Below are 23,493 nucleotides of genomic sequence, written 5' to 3' on the forward strand. Positions count from 1 at the left end.
TTCAAACAATGAAAAAATCACAATTTCTTAAAACAATATTGCTATCATACTATTCATTTTATCTTAGTATTATAATTAAATCGTAACTCCTTCATGAATAAAAATAAAATCACTTTCAAATAGCGAAATAATAAAATCTGATAATTTTGATACATAGGACAAAAGACCAATGATAAATTAAAAATGTACATTTCAGTTATGTATTTTTAAAAGAAATATAAAGTGATATTCGCCCTCACGATGTTCTCAAATATATGCAATACTATGACTTGTTATTTGAGTTACACCCAATCTTATTGTTTCTATAGATGAAAAACTATTAAGTATCATTCATTTGTTAAAGAATTATAAGGGTCAACAATTCTAATTAAAGAATTTAACATATAATTTGTGTAAGAACTGTTAGTCGAGCCCCGAGCGTTAGGCGTTAGGCGTGTTTAGGGGGTACAGTTGGGCGCTTGAGGCGTAAGCCTCACAGGAACTAAGCCCCGCACGTGAGCCCCGGGGCGTTTTGCCAGTGTCCTACCCCGGGGCGAGCCCTGAAACTGCCTTTTAAAACACTGTACAATATAAATATAAATTTTGACAATTGTAGTTAAAGCCTATGCAGATGTTTTCCTAACTCTTCTATTGTACAAAAGCTATCATTTTTATTGCAAACACGATAAGAAACATCGGTTGTGCTTTAGATAACAGAGAAAATTTATGACCATCAAAGTCATTTGCTACTTCACATCTCTTATGAGAAGAATTTAAAGAACAAAAAAATGGAGATTGTAATTATTTAGTAAAAAAGAGTGAAGAAGTCGCAGAGGAAGAAGTAGGGGGGTCTGGGAGTTTTAGGTTTAGCAGGTGTTCTTTTGAAGGGTAAGTTTATCCAATTAATTTTCATCAAACTTAATGAAAGCTATTTTTGTTAAGCTTTGCTTATTGGGTCAAAAACTCAAGATCAACCCCTTGAAAAAATTGTACAAATTTCCCTTCGAATGGGCTGGTCTTTAATTTTTGTCCTTCAGCAATCGAACTTACGCCTGTTAGGCATAAGTTTAGCATGCTAGACATAACTTTTGAGATATTATAAAATGAAAATATAAACTTATACTCCGCAAAAAAAAAAAAAAAAAAAAAAAATTGTTGTGAGGGACAAAAATTAGAGAGCAGCACAACATAGGGCCAAAAGTTCAATTGACCCAGCCCCTTCATGGGCCATTTGTGAACTTATAACCCTTCAAAATGCATTTTTTTTTGCGCAAATTTCCCTTCAAAGGCGCTGGTCATTAATTTTTGCCCCTCAAATTACTGGTCTTTAATTTTTACTCTTCGCCTAAAAAAGTGATCGAAAATACTCCGAGGTTCTGAATCGAACCCTAGCTCAGTAAAAAAAAAAAAAAAAATTGACAGGCAAGGTTTCGCGAAAGTTCTACCTTATAAGGCATAATTTAATATTGCCTTAAGGCAAATTATGCCTTATAAGGTAGAACTTAATTTATGCCTTAAAAGGAAGAATTTCTGTAGTTCTAACTTCTAAGTTATGCCTTAAGGAATAATTTTTGCGAAACCTTTGCCTTGAGAATTAGTTTTTCACTGAGTTGGGATTCGAACTCAAAATCTCAAAATATTTTCGGCCGCTTTTTTAGGTGAAGGGAAAAAACTAAAGACTAGCCATTTGAGGGGCAAAAATTAAGGGAAAACAACAAAAAATGCCCACTATAGGTAAACTATTTACACAAGAATACCTCTTCATAAGCTCATTTCACAAATGCCCCCAGGGCTGAAACTTTTTACTCGACAATGCCTAGCTTCTCTTTCCATGAGAAACACCCAGCAATTAATGCTATTTAATGTTGTGTTCTTTTGTGTATTAATATTTTTTTCCTTTTATGACTAGTTTTTCTACCTTTTTCCCTCTCCTTTTTGTATGTTGGCACGCGGGGTCGTGTGTTTTATTCTTTTCATTTTGGTTTTTGTCTTTTTCCTTTTTTCTTTTTTGAATGATAAAATAAACTATAAAAGCAAAAATAGTAATTAATTATTTTTATATTAATAAAAATATAAAATAAATAAGTAATGAGATGACAAGAACAAATAATGAAGAAAAATATTAAAGTCACTAGTTTATTTATTAAAATCTAAGTTAATAAAAAAAAATTATACTTTCACTTTTGCAAATGAAAACAAAACTTCTATCTAAAGTGTGACTTTATTTTTTGTAATTTTTTTTTTTTACAAGAATTAACTTGCTAAAATGTTATAAAAAATCATAATTTTAAGCTTAAATTCTCTGTGTTGTATTTTCATATAATTCTTTTTGAAGAAATGAAAATGTCCTTTATGATACCATGTCACTATATGATATATACGACATGGCAATTGAGTATCATAAAAGACTAAGGAGTCTTTCTTTAAGGAATGAATCAGTCCTTTATGATACCCTAACAGTATATGGTTGTATCATAGATACTTGAGAAGTGTATTTTTAGTGTTTAAGAAATGAATAGTCTCTGTGAGACCCTGTTAGTATATGATATATGCCATGTGAGTATCATAGAGGAATGAGTAGGGTTATTTTTTTAAGAAATAGTTATACCATAATGATACCTTGTCAGTATATGGTATACCAAGTGGTATCATGGAGGACTGGGTGTTTTTCTATAACGAATGAATCAATCTTCTATGATACTCTGTCAGTGTATGACATTTACAATGTCAGTATCATAGAGGACTCTAGTATTCTTTAAGGAATGAACTAGTCTTCTATGATACTCTATCAGTATTTGATATATCATGTGGGTATCATAAATGATTGAGTTGTGTTTTTCTTGAATAAATGAAGTAATCCGCAATGATACCCTGTCATTATATGATACATACCATGCGAGTATCATAGAGGATTGCATTGTGGTTTTTTTTTTTAACGAATGAACCAATCTTTGTGATACCCTATAAGTATATGATATATACCATGTGAGTATCATAAAGGATTAAGTTGTATTTTTCTTGAACGAATGAACCAATCTTTGTGATACCCTATAATTATATGATATATGTCATATGAATATCATAGACGATTAAGATCTTTTTTTGAAGAATGAGTCGGTCCTCTATGATATCTTATCAGTATATGATATATCATGCCAGTCATTCATCTATGATACCTTGTGAGTATATGATATATACTATATGGATATCATATAGGATTGAGTTGTATTTTTCTTGAAGGAATTAACAAGTCCTCTATGATACCCTATATACCATGCGGGTATCATAGAGGACTGAGGTTTTTTTTTTTTTTTTTTTTTTGGAAATGAATCAAGCCGTTATGATACGCTGTCAGTATATGATATATACCATGTGGGTATCATAAAGGATTGATAATTTTTTTTTTTATTTGATAAGGAATGAATTAGAAATCTGAACCTGTATAATAAACCATCTACTATTATTACCTCAATATATTCATACTCCACTGCCTATTGTGTACTGTTATGGATATATAGTTGAGAATCAAGGATTGTAGCCTCAACCCAGTCATCTTAATTTAGTTCGGACCATTCTACATGGATCCGGCCTGCATGTGTTAGGATTTTTTATTTTTTATTTGTATGTTTGAATCACATCTTCAAGAATTTTCACGTTCTGGCTGTGTATAAAAATGAACCTGAATGATCAAATGTTTTAATTAAAAGCGGTGCCATGATTTTTAGTTTATTTGTTCTGGACTATAATTTTTCTTGCTCATTGGGTTTTGAGTACATTATTTGTACATATTAAATGAAAATTTTAACCCGCGGTCCTTGTGGCTTTGCCCCTGTATGTAAGTATCATATTCGCACAATCATGTTCAATCCTAACTATCGTGATATCATGGTTTAACTCGCCTTAATTGTGTGTTTGGTCTCTTAATTCGGGTTGGGGGGGTTGCTGTCTAGGTGGGAGAACTTTGTGGACCAATTTTTGGTTGCGGTGGGGAGACTTTGTAGGGCCGAAGGTCAGTAGGTGCTCGAGCGTTGTCTAGTTTTCCTTATCAGTTTTATTGTTATTACTCTCCTACTATCTTATTCTTCGGCTTTATTATTACCCGTTGTTTCCTTGCTTCCGTTATCGTATTATTTGTTGTCGCTACTGTTCTTTTCTCCATCTTTTTCAACATGGCTTCTTCAATAGTGTATTTCCTGTTTATACCTGATTTGATATGCTTTACTTGAGTCGAGGGTCTATCGGAAACAATCTCTTTACCTTCGCAAGGTAGGGATAAGGCTGCGTACACACCACCCTCCCCAACCTCAGTTTTTTGCTTCGTTCATGGTAGGTTTTAGCTCAAATGCGATCCGAGTCTTTTCGTTATACGTTTTTTAAATATAGCTGACATATTCATCACGAAATTAATATTGGGAATTTTAGGAACGAAAAAATGAAGGATGCAGTTACATTTTGTTATGCTAAATTCTGTTTGGTGTATGAAAATATTCATAAGAGAAACCATTTGAGAATGCTAGTTTCATATTCCCTAAAACGTTTTCTTTGTAACATTTGGTCTGTATTGGTACTGTTTCAGGTGCTATGAAACTGAGCAAAAACTTGAAGATAGAGAAAGGCATCCTATTAATCAGAAGGACAAGCACATAGTTTATCCAGTAAGTGTCCCCCCCCCCCCCCCCCCCCCCCCCTCCCGCCTCTTCCCTGTTGGAATAGTTATCGTGTTCTATGATTAAGAAATTCGATGAAATTTTTCAGAGTGAAATCAAGGAGGTACCTCACGATACCAAGGATGAAGATGAAATTCTCATGACACCAGTGATACGGCTAGGAGTTAAGCTATTAGATAGCTAAATCTTGGTGTATCACATTGTACACAAGCTGGCCTGACACCACCGTCATTAAAAAAACTCTAGTGTATCACACCTTAAAGGTTGAATTATGCACTAAATGCTACTTTTCTTGCTCCAAAAAAATTTCTTTAGCCATTCTCCACAAAAGAATTTTCGGGACAAATAAATATTTTTTCATTCATAACAAGCCAAGATGGTGTCAAAAGTACGAATGGGCACTACGCGGCGTGAATCCGGATATAGTCGGGCTTCAATGAGGGCACCGGGTGGGAAACAAAAAAGAAAAAGCCAAGATGGTGTCAAAAGAACGAACATTTTAGCTATTTTGCTCGACGACAATCGCCTGTCAAGTTATCCCAATTTTCCATGCAACAGGGGATTATCTCCTTACATTAGAAATTGTAATTGAAAAAGGGAAACGATCTTGTATTTTTCGTTATCTCGATATTTTTTAATATTATCCTATTTCTATTGAATAGCTCAAAAAAGACACTATAACAAGTAGCTCTGTTGATAAGTAAATTTTTATTTTATATGATAAGAAATGATTTTAGGCCTAAATCAACCCCAAAAGCTAGCTCCTAAGGCGAGGATTGCCAATGATCGTATAAGGAAATCAATCCCATAACTGATATCGCATAAATGATTTTATTCATTGACCTTTCTTTGAGTGGTGATATAATTGTTTCATTCATTTTCCTTGAAAATGTTGAATAGCAACAATGCAAGGTCTTATTTGTGATGTGAAATTACAAATTTTCAAAACAGGTCTGTCTTTTGAATTAACATTTTTTTTTTCTTTTTTTTTTTTTTTTTTTTTCTGGAGCTATCCCAGCATGTTATCTTTTGCAAAAACCTCATTTTTTTTATTTTTTTTTCAGAAACTTTTTCCAAATCTCCTTAATAACTTCTTGATGAGCGTCTGGAAATTCATATGAAACAGAAAAGCATTAGATGCAGTTCTCAATCATAATAGAAAAGATAAAGAGGACAATGATTACATGATACTTACCATACAGTTGGTTCTATTTGCATATAAACGAATCTTTTTTTAGCCCGATTATAGTTTCTTTCATTTTATTAAAAACATATACGACACGTGAGATTTGACATGATTTCTCCCTTTAACTCTACAGCTTAAGAAGATGCTTGACCTTCTGGTGCATGCTTCTTCCTGCCGCGTTTCCCATTGTCAATATCCAAACTGTCGCCAGGTTAAGGGGCTTTTCCTCCACGGTATGAAGTGCAAAATACGAGCTGCAGGAGGCTGTGATCTCTGTAAGAAGGTGCATGCTCGTACATGCGAGGAATCTGAATGCCATGTTCCACGTTGCAGGTTAGTCTCTTGGCTAGTGCTTTCCTTAGATGTTTAATAATCAATCACTTGTCATTGATAATGTTATTACAATTAATTACAATAATGATTTTCCAATGCTACTTATTTCCTGCTATTAACAGTTTTAGCTACGAGTAGTAATCAATCAGAATCAGTCAAACTATGTTGGCTATATGAATCCTCTTTATCCATTTCGCTCTATTCTTCTGAGGATTAATCATAGACACATTGTTACGTTATTTTTTATGCTTTGCTGTCAACCTGCGGCTAACCTCGTCTATCCAGCTTGGGGTTTAGATATGCTTTGCCGAGGTCAGATAGGCGGGATATTAGAAATTGATAATCTATCTTGAGCCAAGGGTCTAACGGAAAAAGCCTCTCTACCTACCAAGGTAGGGGCAAGGTCAGCGTACACTCTACCCTCCCCAGACCCCACTTGTGGGATTACACTGGATATGTTGTTGTATACATTAGCAAAAAATAATTCATTAAACGCAATCACTTTATCTCACTCTCAGCCTCTCCTTTTTGGCATTTCTCATTTTTGAATTTCAGCTATATTAAATTATCGACATAAAATCTGCTTTCTTTTCTACCCTTTATACAGAGAGTTGAAAGAAACTAAGCAGATGATCATGAGGCAGCATGGTGCAGAGGTTGCAAGCGGTTCTGGGTGAAGATATTGTACATAGCTTTCCTTTTAACTAAAGGTTGCAGTGTGTGTGAGAGGGCGGTCTATATTTTGTTTAGTGAAATTGTTTTATTCTGTTCTATTCCATTGAGTTCTTAAACTGCATCGTGGTTCTCTGGATGTTCTTATTTAAACATGCAAGAGTTACAAGTAGCATTGCTTCTGTTTTGCAAGCAGAAAATGTCCACTGTGGGTGTGTTTTGTGTTTGTTTGGTAGAAGTTTCAAAAAACGCTTTCTCTGTAAAAACAAGTTCCTTAAAAATGAGAAAAATGAATTTCCTAATGGAAGTATAACCAGTTTCATAAGTGACATTCCATACTGAAATCCTTGTTTTCTCATTTCCAACAAACACAAACCACCCCGATAGCCCCATCCCCACCACCTTCACTCCATTACCCCCTTCCCCACTCTCATAGTGTTTGCCTAAATTATATACAAGTATTTTTTAGACAATAAATTTTGCTTACTTACAAATACAAGAAAACAAGTGAGAAACTGGTATGACGGATAATATTTTCCTCGGCCTTGACCGACAAAATTCGATTTTGATTAGCATAAAGCCAGCACATTTCTTTTGAGCTGAGGGTCTATCTTTGAGCCGAAAATCTATCGGAAACAATCACTTTATCCCGTAAACGTAAAAGTAATTAGGTCTGCATACATCCTGCCCTTCTCAGATCCCACTTATAGGATTGTACTGGATATGTTATTTTATTTGTATAAAGCCAAAGCTTTCAAAAGATTATCGAGTTTGGACAAAAATGCCGTTTTGATTTATTATTATTTTTTTAAATACTGGACTCAAGGTTAATATTTATCGAGTTTCATCTGGAAAAACTTTAGCAAGCAAGATTATATGATAGACGTACAAAAGTAACTCCTGTTAATTTGTCCACTTAATTCTCAATATCTCAAACATTTGGTTATACTGAGATAAATAAAGATATGAGGATACATCTTTATTATGAAAAAGGTTAATTGTAGAAAAGGATTATGAAAGACACAATGTATAATGCTCATAGTTAGACTGTAGAGAATAAACGATACTTGACATTTCTACTAACTGCCGGCAAAACAAGTCATTGAAGAAATAACAAGGTTCAGGTATCAAGTGCTTTCACAGGCATATGAAGTAACAAGCAATAATGGGATGCTTAAAATAATCTAGGCTACGTAAATATATTGACATTGACAGTACCGTCTTTTAATAATACCATTCCCCCTTTTCTTGCCACTTTAACAATGAAGAAAAAGCAAGGTTGAAGGAGACAACAGAGTTTTAACAACTATTTTCACTAGTTTCAACGGCTTAGCAGACCCTTGAGATTGAATCTAACTAATGCTCGCTTGTAAAGACGAAAACCCCATTGTGCCACTAAAGCTGTGACAGTTTAGTATACACGAGCGTGCACACAGCGAGGGAGAGAGAGTGAGAATTTACAGGATGTAACAAATACCAAGAGAAAAAGGATGGCCAAAATTTGCCGCCAACATGAATATATACTCTCCTCTTTAATGTGTGTCTGGGAATTCCCTTCATTTGCTATTGGGATTGTGGGGGATGGGGGCAGGGTTTGAGTTGTTGATCTAGTTAAAATGTTAAGATTGTACAACACTTGACAGAAATTGGAGGAAGCAGTTGCCCAGCCTGCAAGAAAAGAAGAGAATAAGCAAATTTTAGTTCATTGCTCAAGAAATTACAGAATTACAACTTTACGATAACAAATGTAAACCGAGCTATGCTCTCATGAAGTAACTACTAAATTCCCTCATGTTAAAATCCCTATTTTCCTAGAGAATTTCTCCGCGGGTGTGATATGTGAACACCATCATCCAAACCAGGTTTTGTGTTATCTACCAATTGTCAAGTCACACTATATTCTTCAAGAAGTTGGTAATTGAAACACCACACAAGCAATGGTAAATCTACTAATTTATACAGGGAAACAAGAAATATGTTACTAGCTTTCACTCTGAAATTAGATCAAATAGTGGGCTCGTAATTGTCAATTTCAAGATTATCATGGTATTTTTCACAGTAATTTTTGTTAATGTGAAATGTTAACACAATGGGTTCAAAGTTTGGTTTGTGTTATTTCAAATATGATCAATAATATTTGAAGAGTATTACAACAAACTGAATAAGTGTTTGTTTTGCAATCTGGTCCATTATTTCAACTTCAAACTTGAAATAGAGAATATGAAGTTTGAAAAACATGCTTGAAGAGAAATAACAGTTTCCACTCACAAAACTTCAGTTTTTTTTTTTTTTTCCCAAGGGAAATTCATGTCCAATAACCTACTAACCTGTTCAAGAGGTTAGGCTTCCTAACAAACGAGCTCTTTCAATTGAGAGTTAAAACCCAAAACTCAAAAAAGTTGTAGCAACCAGGACCAAAGCATATAAGTTCACAACATAAACCACCCGCTATAATTTCACATGCATCTTCTGCTAGCTTTGTCATTGGTTGCTATAATTAGTTGCATATAAGTTACACTACATAAAACCATCCCAATTTCCTATATGCAAGCTATATGGAAGCTTTGTCATGGGTTGCTAAATGTAGTTGCATATAAATCACACTTACTCCAACTTTTTGTAAATTACAGATGTTCCTATTAAGAACTACGTTGTTTTCCACTAAAAGCATAATAAAATATGGAATGTATTTAAGAAAATGGTACAACAGGAAACCCCGAAAGAAAAAAGTTCTTTTTTACTTTTTGTTGTTGTTCAAGATGAACTGATTTTTTATTGTTGGTTTCTTTACTCGGTGTGCATAGCGTCATGCCAGCTACAGAGGCTAATTTTTCCACACTGGGTAGAGTTGATCAGAATAAAATGTGGATGGGCTCCCTTCTGCCTCATATCTAATTTGGGAATAGAGGGCTGCTTATGTGTTACTGTTTCTGTTTTTAGGTTAAAACATTTATTTCTCTTCTCCTTGATATTGATCACTCAATTGTTTTATCTGTCAGTAGGTAAAAAAATCAGCATTGCAGAAGACAATTGAATCGTTTTAAAAAAAATGCTTATGAGGGGAGGAAAAGCCCAAAAAAACAAAAAAGTTGTTTGCATATTTGAAGAGTGTACAGCCATGGCCCTTAAGGAATGAAAAGCCAATAACAGCAAGAGGCAGGGGAACTGATAAGAACAGATACTACTGTTGATCTTAGCCAAAAGGCCGACAAAGGTATACAACAAGAGTTAGATAAATAAGTTTAAATGACAAATGCATGCGGAAAAAGTGAGTTAAGGTATAGGATCAGAAAAAAACACACCTCGAATATAAGGTTTCTGTTCGGGCAATCCCAGAGTGGTGACAACTGTGTGGTTAGGCAGAATCATTCCCGCAGAAGCTCTATATTATATTCGTTACAGGGGCTATCAATTTTATTTTGTTTCGTTATTCATGGATTGAAAATGCTAGAACCACCGACATTGAGAGCAATTAGAACTGATATACTTGTAATAATTGCTAGCCAAAACAGGGCCGATTCTGCAAATAAGAATGTTATTTAGACATGCAAGAAATGAGAAGAACTCTACGCATTTCCTGCAAAACAAAGAAACTGGGATTTGAACTATCTAGAACAATTCAATGTACTTTACCTCCAAAATTTTCAGGAAGAGTATCAGAATTTTGCTCTACAGATCTAGTAGGAGTACGTTGTCTTGATGTTGACCCTCTAGTTTTAAACTCATCTACAGATTTACCATTGCCTGTTTCAGATGCCACAATCCCTTGGAATTCCTCGCTGACAATTAACGCTGCTAATAAATCCATAAATGATTCTGTATCTGTTCCACTTGACATACTCTTCCCAAGCTGCTCATAGACAGCACTATCTCGTTCATCGAAGTCGGCCAATTCATCATCTGAAGCATCCAATCCATGGATCTTGCTTCAATCTTTTCATCCTCCTCATCTTCGACATAAGCTTTATATGTCTGTCGCAGTATAATCTCTCCTACGGACCTTGGTCCTAGTAGTCCCCAACCTTTGAGGGCCACAATTACATCTGTTGGTACAGTATCTTCGAGAGATCCCAGATCGACCTAGAAGCAGTAGTCATTAGCAGGATACCTTTTTATACAAATATCTTCCTGGATCATCATTAATAATAATGTGCCTCATAGAAAAAAGAAAAAAAAAGCCAAAAGTATCCTTTTCCAAGTGTAATCATTTGCATTATTAGAGGCTTAGCCTTGTCACTACGGTAGAGTTGCTCTTTGTGACACTAGATCACTGGCTTGAGGCATGGAAACAGCCTCTTTGCAGAAAAGCAAGTGACAGGATACGTACAGTATACCCAGTCTCCCCCACCCCTGCACTAGTTGGGAGTACTTTGTGCACTGTATAAGCCCTTTATTCATTTCCATTTTCCATTTTGTGTAAGGCACATTACAAAACCAACGAACTTAGATGGATTTCCTTTCAGTAACAAATACAATAGATAATATTTTCATGTACCTCTCCTGAGCCGATACTCAAGTCTATAAATCCAAGGGAATCCTTTGCTTCTATATATAGCTTTTGTCTCGTGGGGTCTGTGACAAACATGTGAAAATCCTGTCAAAAAGGAAAAGAAACGTGGGAAAAAGATGTATAAGTTACAGGCTTACAGCAGAAGATAAAGCAAGCCACCACCAAATAAATCCTATCAGCATATTAGGCCAACAGATTTATATTTAAATCACCTGATTCCATATAAGCTCTCCAGGAGGTCCTATAACAGCAGTTTGACTGTTTCTCTTTCTGCGTATTACCTTATCTCCAAGTTTTAGAATAACATATGGATCAGTTTTGCCTGAATCATAGAGGCCAGGAAAAATTCACAAAGATTAGACATGGGAAAATAAAAGAGGAAATTACATGCACAGCAAAGCAGTAGTATCTATCATCCATAAAACAGAGCAATGAGGCTGAAAAACTTTCATCTAGAAAATAAACTTGCAGCTTAACAGGAGACTTATACCAACTAAACATCAATTTTACTACTCCTATTTAATACTCAACGGGGCCATAACATGGGGAGTTCCTCGGCCGTCCAAATTAATTTTAAATTTTCTGGGGAATGTGTACGAACAATGAATAATACTGTAGTTGCTAATGTCAATCGCCATTTGATGTTATTGTTTTACTTAATCCAAAAAGAAGAAACTAAACGAAAATATACTTAACTCTGTAGTAAACACAACTACAAATACTCAACAATAGGGAAGATGATTGTATTTAACAAACTGAAATAGGAAATTACAATTGGAAAACTAAGAAATGAAACAGTAAACAAAGAATGGGGATGACAAGCTTAGACTCGAAGAAAGGAGATGAGAGGTTCGCATAATCCCAATTGCTCCCACAAGGTACTATATATCACCCTAGATCCCATTCCACTGGCCCATTTACAAATACTGGTGCAGGCCCATTCATAACAAACTCTGCATCAAACTTATGCTAACTTTGATTTGACTTTCTCCTATAAAATCAAATTATTGTATAGAAAAATGCTTTGCAGGTCTCCCACTCCAAACAAACCAATTATACTACTACTACTACTACTACTGTTAATACTCGATATATAGTGACGGACAATAACATGGAGTTAAATTAATTTTTGGGGGATGTGTACAAACAATGAATACAAATCCAGTTAATATTAATCCAAATTGGAAATTATTGTTTTATGTAGAATGATTACGATCAAAAGTAATATTCATATCCAACAAACATCAATTATTGAGTCTGGATGCAAGTGGTTGGTCAAACTTGAAACAATTAAAATATAAGAGTAGTTAAATGACAACTAGCAACATATTAAAATATACTTACTTTGTCTCAAACTTCTTTCTGGCAGCAGTTGCAGCCAACTTGATTTAAAATATACTTACTTTGTATCATTTTATCCATTATTGTCCAAACAGAATTATTAGGTGGTGGACCATTGTATAGCACATATTATTGTTACTTTTAACTTTTCCCCACATATATTTTTCCACAAGCCCCATGTTCATCTGTCGGATTTTTTATGCTTTAATCACATTATTAATGGACCATCTTAAACACTCAATTCATTAACACAAAAACAGTATTCATCTCTTATCAAACTCACAATCAACGGCTTCAGTTTCTTCAACTTGATCTTAGTTTTATCTCTACTGTTTCTCTTTCTCCAGCTTTCTTCCAATTTTTCCATACAGCCCCTTTTTTTCCAGCTCTGAGTATCCTAAATATCAAGACTCTTGAAAATGGTTGATGCCTTTGTGTCATATGCAGTTCAAAAACTGGGGGATTTCCTCATACAGGAAGTTAACCTGCGCTTAAGTCTGAGAGAGGAAGTGCAGTGGCTGCGAAATGAGCTTCTCTTCATGCAGTCTTTCCTCAAAGATGCAGAAGAAAAGCAAGTTGGAGATCAAAGAGTTCAACAATGGGTGTTTGAAATTAACGATTTTGCTAATGACGCTGTCGCTATACTGGAGACTTACAGCTTAGAGGCTGGTGAAGGTGATGGCGATGGACTTGCTAGTCGTCTGAAGTTGTGTGCTTGCATCTGTAGGAAGGAGACCAAATTCTACAACGTTAGCAAGGAGATCCAATCCCTCAAGCAGCGAATCTTGGATATCTCTCGCAAACGAGAGACTTATGGTATTAGAGATATCAATAATGTAGGAGAAGGACCAAATAATTATAGGCCAAACAATCAGAGATCTGGCTTGAGGAGAACTACCTCCTATATGGATAAGCAGGATCAGATTTTTGTTGGCTTTAAGGATGTTGTAGAAAGATTGCTTGCTGAACTTGTCAAAGCAGAGCCACGCCGAACCGTCATCTCCATTTATGGCATGGGCGGGTTAGGCAAGACTACTCTTGCAAAAAACCTCTACCACTCCCCTAGTCTAACCAATATCTTCGATGCACGTGCTTGGGTATGTGTTTCTCAACAGTATAACACCATGGATCTCCTTAAGAATATCATCAAATCCATCCAAGGACGTGACAGGGAAACTCTAGATCTGCTGGAAAAGATGACGGACGTGACAGATCTAGAAAAGCACCTTCAGGATCTACTGAAAGAGAAAAAATACCTTGTGGTGGTTGATGATGTATGGCAGAGAGAAGCATGGCAAAGTCTGGAAAGAGCACTCCCAGATAGCAATAATGGAAGCAGAGTTATTATTACCACGCGCAAAGCAGATGTGGCCAAAAGAGCAGATGATAACGGTCTTCCGCATAACCTTCGTTTCCTAACAAAAGAAGAAAGTTGGGACCTCTTTCGCAGGAAACTACTCGACGTTAAGGCAATGATCCCAGCAATGGAAACGCTAGCTAGGGATATGGTGGGCAAATGTGGAGGCTTACCTCTTGCAATTGCTGCACTAAGCGGGCTTCTTTCACATAAAAGGGGGCTAGAAGAATGGGAAAGGGTGAAGGCACACCTTTGGCGGCATATGAAAGATGACTTCATTGCAATCTCGGACATACTATCACTGAGCTACAATGATTTGCCAACTGTGCTCAAACACTGTTTTCTTTACTTTGGTATTTTTCCAGAAGATCGTCAGATTAATGCTAAAAACCTAATGTGGTTGTGGATGGCTGATGGATTGATACCAAGAGGAGAGGAAAGTATGGAGGATGTAGCTCAAGACTTCTTGAATGAGCTGATAAGGCGAAGCTTGGTTCAAGTGGTAGAGACATCTTGGGAAGAAGTTACTGAATGTAGGATTCATGATCTACTTCGGGATCTTGCCATACAAAAGGCATCGGAGGTAAACTTCTTTGACACTTATGGTCCGAGAAAGCATTCCATATCCTCCTCATGTCGCAGACATACCATCCATGGTCAAGGAGAAAGGTACCTCACTCTTGATTTTTCCAAATTGAACTTAAGGTCAGTTACATTCTTTGATCAGAAAGGTCTTACGCTGGATAGGATAAAGTTCCGCAATATGTTCCAACATTTATATGTGCTATACTTGGAGAATGGTTCTAACAAATTTACACTACCAGATGCCATAGGAAGTTTGTACAGCCTCAGATACTTAAGCTTTACAGGTAGTTGTGATATCCCCTCCTCCATAGGCAACCTCAAGAATTTACTGACACTCCACGCCTTGGATGAAGACGCTGATAACATATCCCGACTACCTCCTGAGATAGCTAACCTAGTAAATCTAAGACATTTAGTCGTTGCATATTCAGAACCTCTGCAACATATAAACAAACTCACAAGTCTTCAAGTTCTTAGAGGCATTCGTTGTGATCAGTGGCGAGATGTTAACCCTGTTGATTTAGTCAATCTTCGAGAATTAAGCATGTATGGTATTGAGAAATCTTACTCCCTAAACAACATTAGCAGCTTGAAAAGCCTTAGCACTCTCGAATTGTGGTGTGAATATGGTGAATCATTCCCAGCCCTAGAATTTCTTAGTTGTTGTCAAAAGCTCCAGAAATTGAGGTTACTTGGGAGAATAGAAAAACTGCCCCCATTTCCAAATTCAATCACAATGATGACCCTTTCTCGCTCATACCTCAAGGAAGATCCGATGCCTATTCTGGGAATGTTGCCAAACCTAAGGAATCTCGAATTATTAACAGCTTATTCAGGAAAAGAAATTACCTGCAGTGATAACAGCTTCAGTCAACTGGAGTTCCTTCGTCTTGTTGGTCTTTTCAACCTAGAAAGATGGCATTTGGCCACAAGTGCAATGCCTCTGATTAAAGGTCTTCGTATCGATGTCTGTCCAAAGCTAAACGAGATTCCAGAGAGAATGAAAGACGAGGAGAGGTTAGAGATAACTTGCCTCTTTGATAATAGCAGAGGTAACAAATCCCAATTCCTAAACACCATTTCTTTTAATTGCTTTTACTCATTCCGCCTGCAGATCTGTTAGTACTAGGTTTAATTTTTATACCATGACAATTTTTTTTTTTTTAATTTTTTTTACATCACAAACTTACTAATAAAAATCAATTACAAATAATTGGCTATAAGTAATTATTTTAATTTTCATGGGTATACTTTCCTAAAAAATGTTTGTTGGTGTTTAGTAGGTGAATGAAAATAACTTCAAAAACATATATTTTAATAATAATAATAATAATAATAATAATAATAATAATAATAATAATAATAATAGCAGCACATTGGAGAGTTTCTTGATGAAAATTTGAATACTAAAAATTATTAAAACTGTTTCAGTATTGGTTGGAGCAACTAATATGAAGTTAAATATAATTCTATAGAAAATGACTCTCACCATTAAGTGAATATTATAATTACTCTTTAATTTAGGTAATTGATAAATTTGTTGCCTTTTATTGAATACTAATTATTATTTATTTCTTACAATTTGGGTGAATCAGGAGAAGCAACTAGGTGTTAGTGGAAAATAAATGGTAGATGCGAGTATTGTTGTAACCACTTGAAGACATTCACATTGTAGAAGTATTAATCAGATTTCAGGGTTATCAATGAGAGTTTATCTCAAACTTGAATATTTTGCTTTGATTTTTGAGTGTTTAATTTCCTATTAGTTTTGGTTTTATTGAGTGTGTGGAATTGGTTTGAATAGAATTGTTTCTGGGATTCTATGCAAGAATGATTACATTTACTCTCTTTTACTGCTTAAATGTAGATCCTTCATCTAGCTTATGCTTTTTAATTCTTAGAATTTACTTATCATACGGGGTCTGTCTGGTATAGATTCTTAGATGTTTCCATTACGGGTTATGTATTTGTTGAGTATTATGACTCAGCATGGGAAGATGATTCAGATATTGTTATCTATGACTAATATGTTGAGATTTATTAAAGTTCCCCTATTATTTAGTTATCGATTGGCTAATGAAGTTAATTATGATGTATCCTATGGGTTCGCTCTATCTCGGGGTAGTTGGATGATGGTCACTGCCACTGTCTGCCTCCGTTTCAATTTATTTGGGGGAGTCCACGAGGTGATTTTTTGACCACATTTTTCTTATATTTTTTATAAATTATTTGAATTATAAATTATCATGACTTATAGTACTTTTTATGTAGTTTATAAATATATAAATTTTATTTTTACAAACTTGAAAAATCTATGTCAAAATTTACGATCAAAGTTATAAAGTTTGACCCTCATAATTCGAAAAGGTTCACATACATTGAAACGGAGGGAGTAATAGTTATGGGTTCAAATGGACCCGTAACTTTTAGCCTAGACCTAGATTTTCTATGTAAAATAGATTTCATTGTTGAAAATATTGAACTATGAACCCATAACTCAAATAAGATGATGGGTTTTTTAATACGTAGATCACGTGACCAAATCATATTATAATATTATAACTTTTTAGTATATTTTTGTTATTGTCTGATTTATCATTGTTGAAGATTTACAGCATGACGCCATGTTATTTTGACCCCAACATATAGTTATCTATATAAATATATTTGTCCCATAATAAGTCTCACCTTAGCTAAAAAAATTTATCTCATAATAAGTGTCATCTTAGGAAACCAAGACATAAATTGACTAATTTTTCCAACTCTAGTCTTAAACAAAAAGTGGCAAGTTTATGTCTTCGAGGAAAAAGTAATTTATTTTTAATATGTAAGAATAGTTTAGTAAACTTCACATTACATTATTAATTTCTTAATATGTGTGTTTTTTGCTAAGGTAATACTTATTATGAGAGGGAGGGAGTAATTGTTAAAAAATGCACGTAGTTAGTTTGAGTAACGTTATGCGTTTATGTTAGCTTACGAATTTGACTTCATTTGAAATGGGAGAAATTTTCCAAATAGTATTTACATGCTTTTGTTTCATTAGCTTTTTGTCTCTTTCTATTTTATCCTTTTCGTTTTTTTTTTTTTTTTTTTTTTTGTCTTTTGTTTTATCTTTTCAAGGTTTAAAAAAAAATACAATAACAAAAGTATTAGCTAATTATTTATACAACAACAACAATAACAACGTACCTCTAATATTTATATCCTAGGTTTATAGTGCATGCCTTTGATTGGCACTATTTATGATCTGAAAGTAAGCGTGTTGATATTCTGGATAAGGTACGTATTTCCTGTACTTCTGACTCTGACCATGAATCTGTATATCAATCTTCCGCACCTCTGATCACGATAAAGCTCTGTCCGATATACTTCTGTACATCTGATTCCGATTGTGATTTGTTAGCTGCATTCCCGTACATCTAGATTGGCTTATGATAAAAGTTAAAATTTCGGCTTACATACTCGCACATATTCGCATCGACCCCCCATTCTACGGGGGCCGCGTTTCATGCGCGCGTGTACTTCTTGATGGTTAATGCCCATTATAAAAGATGCCCCGCTGGATTGGCGGCCCATTTGCTCCCGGAGTGTCGCCGAGTCGAGGTTGTATGATATGTCTTCGGATGGATGTTAGAGACTGGCGCAGACGGCGTCGTGGGTATTCGTTGTCGACTCGATGCAGCTCCATCACCGATATGTCGGTCTGTGTTATGTAAAGAAATTTTGTATAATTTATAAACTTGTTCGATTTAAAGGCTACGAGAAAAGAGATTGCTGAAAATCTTGCTATGTATTTATCTTATTTGATTTAAAAAGTTTGGCGTGATTTTGCATGCGGTAAGAGTCTGAGGGTTCGCTCGGCCCTAAGTAAGGGTCGGGTGCCCATCACACCCTAATAAGGTTAGGGTGTGAGTCTCTTTCTCTCTTTTCCTAGATTTTTTCAAGCTTTGATTGAAGTGAAAACCAAGACTACGGAGGATTCCAGGCTGAATCGTGACATAAATGGTGTCATTCCCCTTCTTTTTTTTTTAAATAGTATAATCATCTGATATCAGGTGGATATCCACTTAAACATTAAGGTTGATTTATGCAAATAGCCCTTTTTGAGGTCTAATCGAGCCTTGACGTAACAAAATTGTTGCCATACATGAGATCACAGTTCAAGTCGGGAACAACCTCTTGGAGAAATGTAAGGTAAGATTGCGTACAATATGGCCCTTAAAAAAATTACCATTCAGGATCCCGCAAATAGCGAGAGCTTAGTGCACCGGGGTGCCTTTTTTTAAGCCCTTTTTGAGTCATCACTTAAATTGTTGCTATTTTGAAAAATTGTGTAAATATAGCCCTTGAAAAATTGTCATTCAAGACATTAGACTCGAGTCTTATATTTGCTCATAAGTTGTTGAACCTAAAACATTAGATTGTGATCTAACGTTTTCTCAAAAGGAATTTTTAGAGTATAGTTTAAAAGGTTCATAAGATGCAAGAAAATAAAAAGAGGGCAAGGTACTAAACAGTTAACCAAAAAAAAGTGACAACAAGCAAATAGTTCTGTTCGATTAATCCACATTTTAATGCCGCGTAGAACCCATTTTAAAAAGAAATCATTCAAGTTTAGAAGAAACAAGGAATCTACTGGGGTTGTTTCACAAGAGTAACTCGGAACATTCGAGTATGTTTAAGATTTTAAGGTCTTTAAGGACCCGTTTGATGAGAAATTTTCACTTTTTCCGGATTTTCTTTTTCACTTTATTTGAAAATCAACATTTGGCCATGAAAATTTCAAATACAACTTGAAGTTTTTACTTTTTTCACTTTCAGTAAATTCAAACGACCAAATATTCTTCGGAAAAACTATAACCAAACACAACTCCAACTTTAAAATTCCAAATAAAGTGAAAAATATTTGGTTTTCATGGCCAAACGCCTACTTATTTAGTTTGTTTTTTCCACTATATCAAAAGAAAAGTTAAAAAAAAGGGGCATATTCTGCCACTCACTTTGAAGGCCTAGCTAAGGATCACTGGAAATTTGGATATTTTAAAAAATGTACTTTTCCTTCAGCTTGCATCTTTGTCCCCTTTGAAAATGTGACCTTTCATTTTCTTTCTTTCCACAAACCACATGTTCATGTTTCGATTTTCACAAACCACGTGTTCATGTTTCGATTTTCTAAACTTTAATCACATAATTGAAAATTTGGATATTTTTAAAAATGTACCTTTCGCTTAGCTTGCATCTTTGTCCATTTTGAAAATGTGACCTATCATTTTCTTTTTTTCCACAAACCACATGTTCATGTTTCAATTTTCGAAACTTTACTCGCATAACTGGACCCTTTCAACACGCTGTTTGTTCTCAATTTTATGTCTACTGCTTCTGAGTTATACATCTTTCTCCCATTTTCAAGCATATATGATGTCCTTGTTACGGTCCGCTTTTACACTCGGCCATATAAGGTTCTCATAACTTTGGCTCTTATCGTGAACAAACAGAGTCGCCACCTAATTTATTGAATGAAAATTAGGAAATCATTTTAAAGATTAATTATTGAAAAACTTTAAATAAAATTCAGAGAACGGCTTATCGAGATTTTGAATTATATATATAATCCAACTTCTTAATCCGTTAATGAATTCACTTATTTATAACTCAAAAATACGAGAGATCTTTAAGTTATTTCAACAAGTTCTCGATTTTAAATAAGTTTGGGCTTTGACAAAGTCCAACTCGTGCAACATTTCAATTTTAAAAAAAAATGGTTACTTGGATTTAGACTAAGAGATTTTGGTACTTTAGCCTGCCTTCCAATTTATACTTTTTTGTTTTTGGGAAGATTGTGTTGACAATAAATTTAAGACCTCATTTCTCTTAAATTTGCACGCAGCTCAAAAGGACAAAATCTGCCATTATTAACTTTGAAAACATCTCTCGAACTCCAGCCAACATTTTGAAATCATATTATGAGTAAACAGTTCAAAAGAACGTACTCCATTTTAGTGCTTAACACTTAATCTCATTTGATCTTTAATCAAAAAAAAAAAAAAAAAAAAAAAAAAAACTATTTGACAAAGTTTATCATGAAAAAAGTACTCAATTTAGCAACTAAGAATCACGTTCTGCCTGGGATTATTCATCTGAGATTTAGGAAAAGAAACAAGTAAAGAGTTAGTAAATTTTTTTACAAATCAACAATCTAGCATATAACTAGTATAATATAAATGAAGAAGAAAAGTCAAAATTATGGGCTCGGGCCCAGGACAGCTGCTGCTACTGTTGATGTTAATGGGCCGCTGGCTACGGGGTTGACTCGATGAGAATATATTATGTTGGGCCTCCAGCCCAACACACAATGACGGAGGAGGAGTCCATTGACTCGTCAAGGTTTATGCATAGCAAAAATAAAAGTAAAGGATTAATGATCTGGTAAGACAGCCTCAAAATAATAAACACATTCATTGATACACTCTTAAACAGGGAATCAAACAAGATTAAATGAGATACTTTACTGGAGAATATAGGCAAGACAAATAGCAGCCTCTACCACATTTTCGGGATTTCTCTTAACGAGGTTCAAACAAAACATGAAATACGAATAGTCTTTAAGAACTTCAGCAAATAAGAATATTAATTCTAAACGTGGGAATTCAAGTTCACCAGAAGGGTGAATAAGTTGCTACAATCATTCATCAATTTGCTTAAGTGAAAAAGCAAGGCAAGGCATGGTCCCAGGATCTACTTTTGAATTCAAACAAGATTTAGAAAGCTAATTTTCAGCCATGCACCAACTGAAAAGAGCAACAACCACTTTGCCACACTATACTATACTAGATAAACACCAGTAAACTGAAGTCGTATTCATGAGCTTTAAGCTATACTATAAAACGAGGGCTCAAGTTCTAATTTAAACTATCAGTCAATAAAACATACATGAAAATACCTCAAACAAGGAATGGACTATCTCAACTTCTCCAAATGTATTAAAGGGAATAACTTAGTTAAAATACTAAAATCTAAACTCCGGATAGTTACAGAAAGCTATTCAGAACCTTATAACAATGATTTTTCTAAGTCTGGTAAAGGAGTAGGAATCTTGGATCACTCTAGAATCGTAAGGAGAGGATCAACAGATTACTTTGGGATGGATTGAAATTTAAACAGTAACATTCATTCCCTGTCCAAAACTTGTTCCTTTGATCAATACATGGTAATCAACTAGTAACATCTTAATAAAATAAAATAAAAAGCAGCAAAAGCAGTTGAAAATAACTCATTTTTAGCTAGGGAAAACATTTTAACTAAAGAGAACAACATTTAAACACACACTCATTGGCAGGAAACAGTTTCTTTCGAAGAACTGGGACTGAGTGGCTTCTTAAGATCTGGGCAAGTAAAACTTCAACCAAACATGTACTGGAGGATATGAAAAATCATTTTTTGAACTCAAAAATCTCTTTAGTTAGTTGTTTAAATCACTTAGTCAATATAATAGAGAGTTTTGAACTCAAAACTGGTTTGGTAGACAATTACAAACCAATTTGTAGGGTTTGAACAAATAGGCTGTGTTTGAGGCTGCTAGGATTTCGTTTGGTCGCTGTGTGAGGAAAAAAATGAGGAACTGATTGGGGTTGGGAGAAAAAATAAAGGTAATGGGCTGGGTCTGGGTAAATTTTGGGCTGGGGAATTGTTAATTGGGCTGAAGGAGAAGCTGCTTTGAGAATTAAAGAGTGGCTAAAAATTAGTTTAAAAGGTAACCTTTTATGTTTCAATTGTAAGAGATTAGGCCAATTTGAGACAAAATGAGACGAAATAATCACTCAATTAATTAATTAAGCTTCTTGATTTGAACAAAGTAAAGTACTTATTTTACACAAATACGGACTAATTATCGCAATTAAGTCGTAAGTGACTTTGATTTTGACAATTTTAAATAAGTACTAAGTTAAACACTTATTTTGAACATAATTAATACTTAAAATTTACGTAAAATATACATAATATTTATTAGGATATTTTGCCAAGTGAAATGGCAAAATAACACCAAAACTAGTTTTTAAAAAATATATTTTTCACTTTTCTGAATACGTATTTCATTTTGTTTGAAATTCAAGAAGCTCGACTAATTAATTTAAAATGTGGAGGGTCAAAATTGGGTGTCAATAGTCCTATTTCATAATCGTAGAGGTTACAAATCTCAATCCCCTAATGATTCTTTAACTGCTTTTACTTACTCTGCCGCAGATTTATTAGTATTAGGTTTAATTTTTATACCATCACGATTAATATTTTTTAATATATATTATCAACTTACTAAAAAAAGTCAACTATAAATACTCCCTCCACCTCAAATTATTTGTCGTTTTTTTAGATGCCTCTTAAGAAATATTAATTAGGAGGCAGGAGAGGTATTTTCTAACTTTAGCCTTATTTATGTCTAAGTTATAATCTCTCTCCATTAAAATGTTTACTCTATTTATGTGTCATCTCCATTATTGACAAAATTCTACTACGGGTCAAATGGAGAAAAATAATTAATTGTGCATTGAACTTCTAAAATAACAAATAATTTGAGACAGCTATTTTTAGTAACCGTGATAAATATTTCGAGACGGAGGGAGTAATTGTCTATAAGTAAATAAATTATGTCTGAGATTTTGTCTTATCATCTTAGCTTAGGATATCGCATCACTTGTGTCCCTTTGAGATTTGCAAATTTTTTTTGCTTAACTTTGTTCCTCATAAATAAAGTTTTCGTTAAAAATCATCTAATTGTGTGATGAAGAAACTTTAATAGTTATAAAACTTATTAATAAAATATTATTAACTCGCAAATACATTAAATTAGTTATCCCAAGAGAAA

At 34.4% G+C, this 23,493-nt stretch overlaps 3 protein-coding genes and 1 pseudogene across 5 annotated transcripts in view; 2 read left to right on the forward strand and 2 right to left on the reverse strand.

The window, feature by feature from the left end:
* Nucleotides 1-5,866: 5,866 nt before the first annotated feature.
* LOC132060911 (histone acetyltransferase HAC1-like) lies at nucleotides 5,867-7,152 on the forward strand. Its single transcript, XM_059453806.1, has 2 exons — nucleotides 5,867-6,165; nucleotides 6,773-7,152. The coding sequence occupies exons 1-2, from the start codon at nucleotides 5,975-5,977 to the stop codon at nucleotides 6,840-6,842; spliced, it is 261 nt and encodes an 86-aa protein (XP_059309789.1). The 5' UTR covers nucleotides 5,867-5,974; the 3' UTR covers nucleotides 6,843-7,152.
* A 1,203-nt stretch (nucleotides 7,153-8,355) lies between these two features.
* LOC132060075 (uncharacterized) overlaps nucleotides 8,356-23,493 on the reverse strand; it is a 29,721-nt gene continuing 14,583 nt past the window's right edge. Inside the window, exons 5-9 of one of the 3 annotated variants that reach the window (XM_059452947.1) lie at nucleotides 11,560-11,669; nucleotides 11,333-11,431; nucleotides 10,576-10,917; nucleotides 10,140-10,357; nucleotides 8,356-8,505 (exon numbers count right to left, since the gene is read on the reverse strand). In XM_059452947.1, the coding sequence (XP_059308930.1) occupies nucleotides 10,633-10,917; nucleotides 11,333-11,431; nucleotides 11,560-11,669 (494 nt within the window). In that variant the 3' untranslated portion in view covers nucleotides 8,356-8,505; nucleotides 10,140-10,357; nucleotides 10,576-10,632. Of the gene's footprint in view, nucleotides 8,506-10,139; nucleotides 10,358-10,470; nucleotides 10,918-11,332; nucleotides 11,432-11,559; nucleotides 11,670-23,493 lie in introns of all 3 variants that reach the window. The other 2 variants (XM_059452945.1, XM_059452948.1) reach the window with 2 other exon arrangements.
* On the reverse strand, nucleotides 9,941-10,055 carry LOC132061664 (U2 spliceosomal RNA; annotated as a pseudogene).
* LOC132060074 (disease resistance protein RPP13-like) lies at nucleotides 12,706-15,937 on the forward strand. Its single transcript, XM_059452942.1, has one exon. The coding sequence runs from the start codon at nucleotides 13,108-13,110 to the stop codon at nucleotides 15,751-15,753; it is 2,646 nt and encodes an 881-aa protein (XP_059308925.1). The 5' UTR covers nucleotides 12,706-13,107; the 3' UTR covers nucleotides 15,754-15,937.

This window comes from Lycium ferocissimum, chromosome 6, assembly GCF_029784015.1.
Source record: "Lycium ferocissimum isolate CSIRO_LF1 chromosome 6, AGI_CSIRO_Lferr_CH_V1, whole genome shotgun sequence".
NCBI lineage: Eukaryota > Viridiplantae > Streptophyta > Magnoliopsida > Solanales > Solanaceae > Lycium > Lycium ferocissimum.

Bases quoted from the DNA above. Each gene is read 5' to 3' on its own strand.
- LOC132060911 (XM_059453806.1), top strand. From the start codon at position 5,975: ATGCTTGACCTTCTGGTGCATGCTTCTTCCTGCCGCGTTTCCCATTGT. The intron at 6,166-6,772 runs GTTAGTCTCTTG...CCCTTTATACAG, and splicing joins TGCCATGTTCCACGTTGCAG to AGAGTTGAAAGAAACTAAGC.
- LOC132060074 (XM_059452942.1), top strand. From the start codon at position 13,108: ATGGTTGATGCCTTTGTGTCATATGCAGTTCAAAAACTGGGGGATTTC.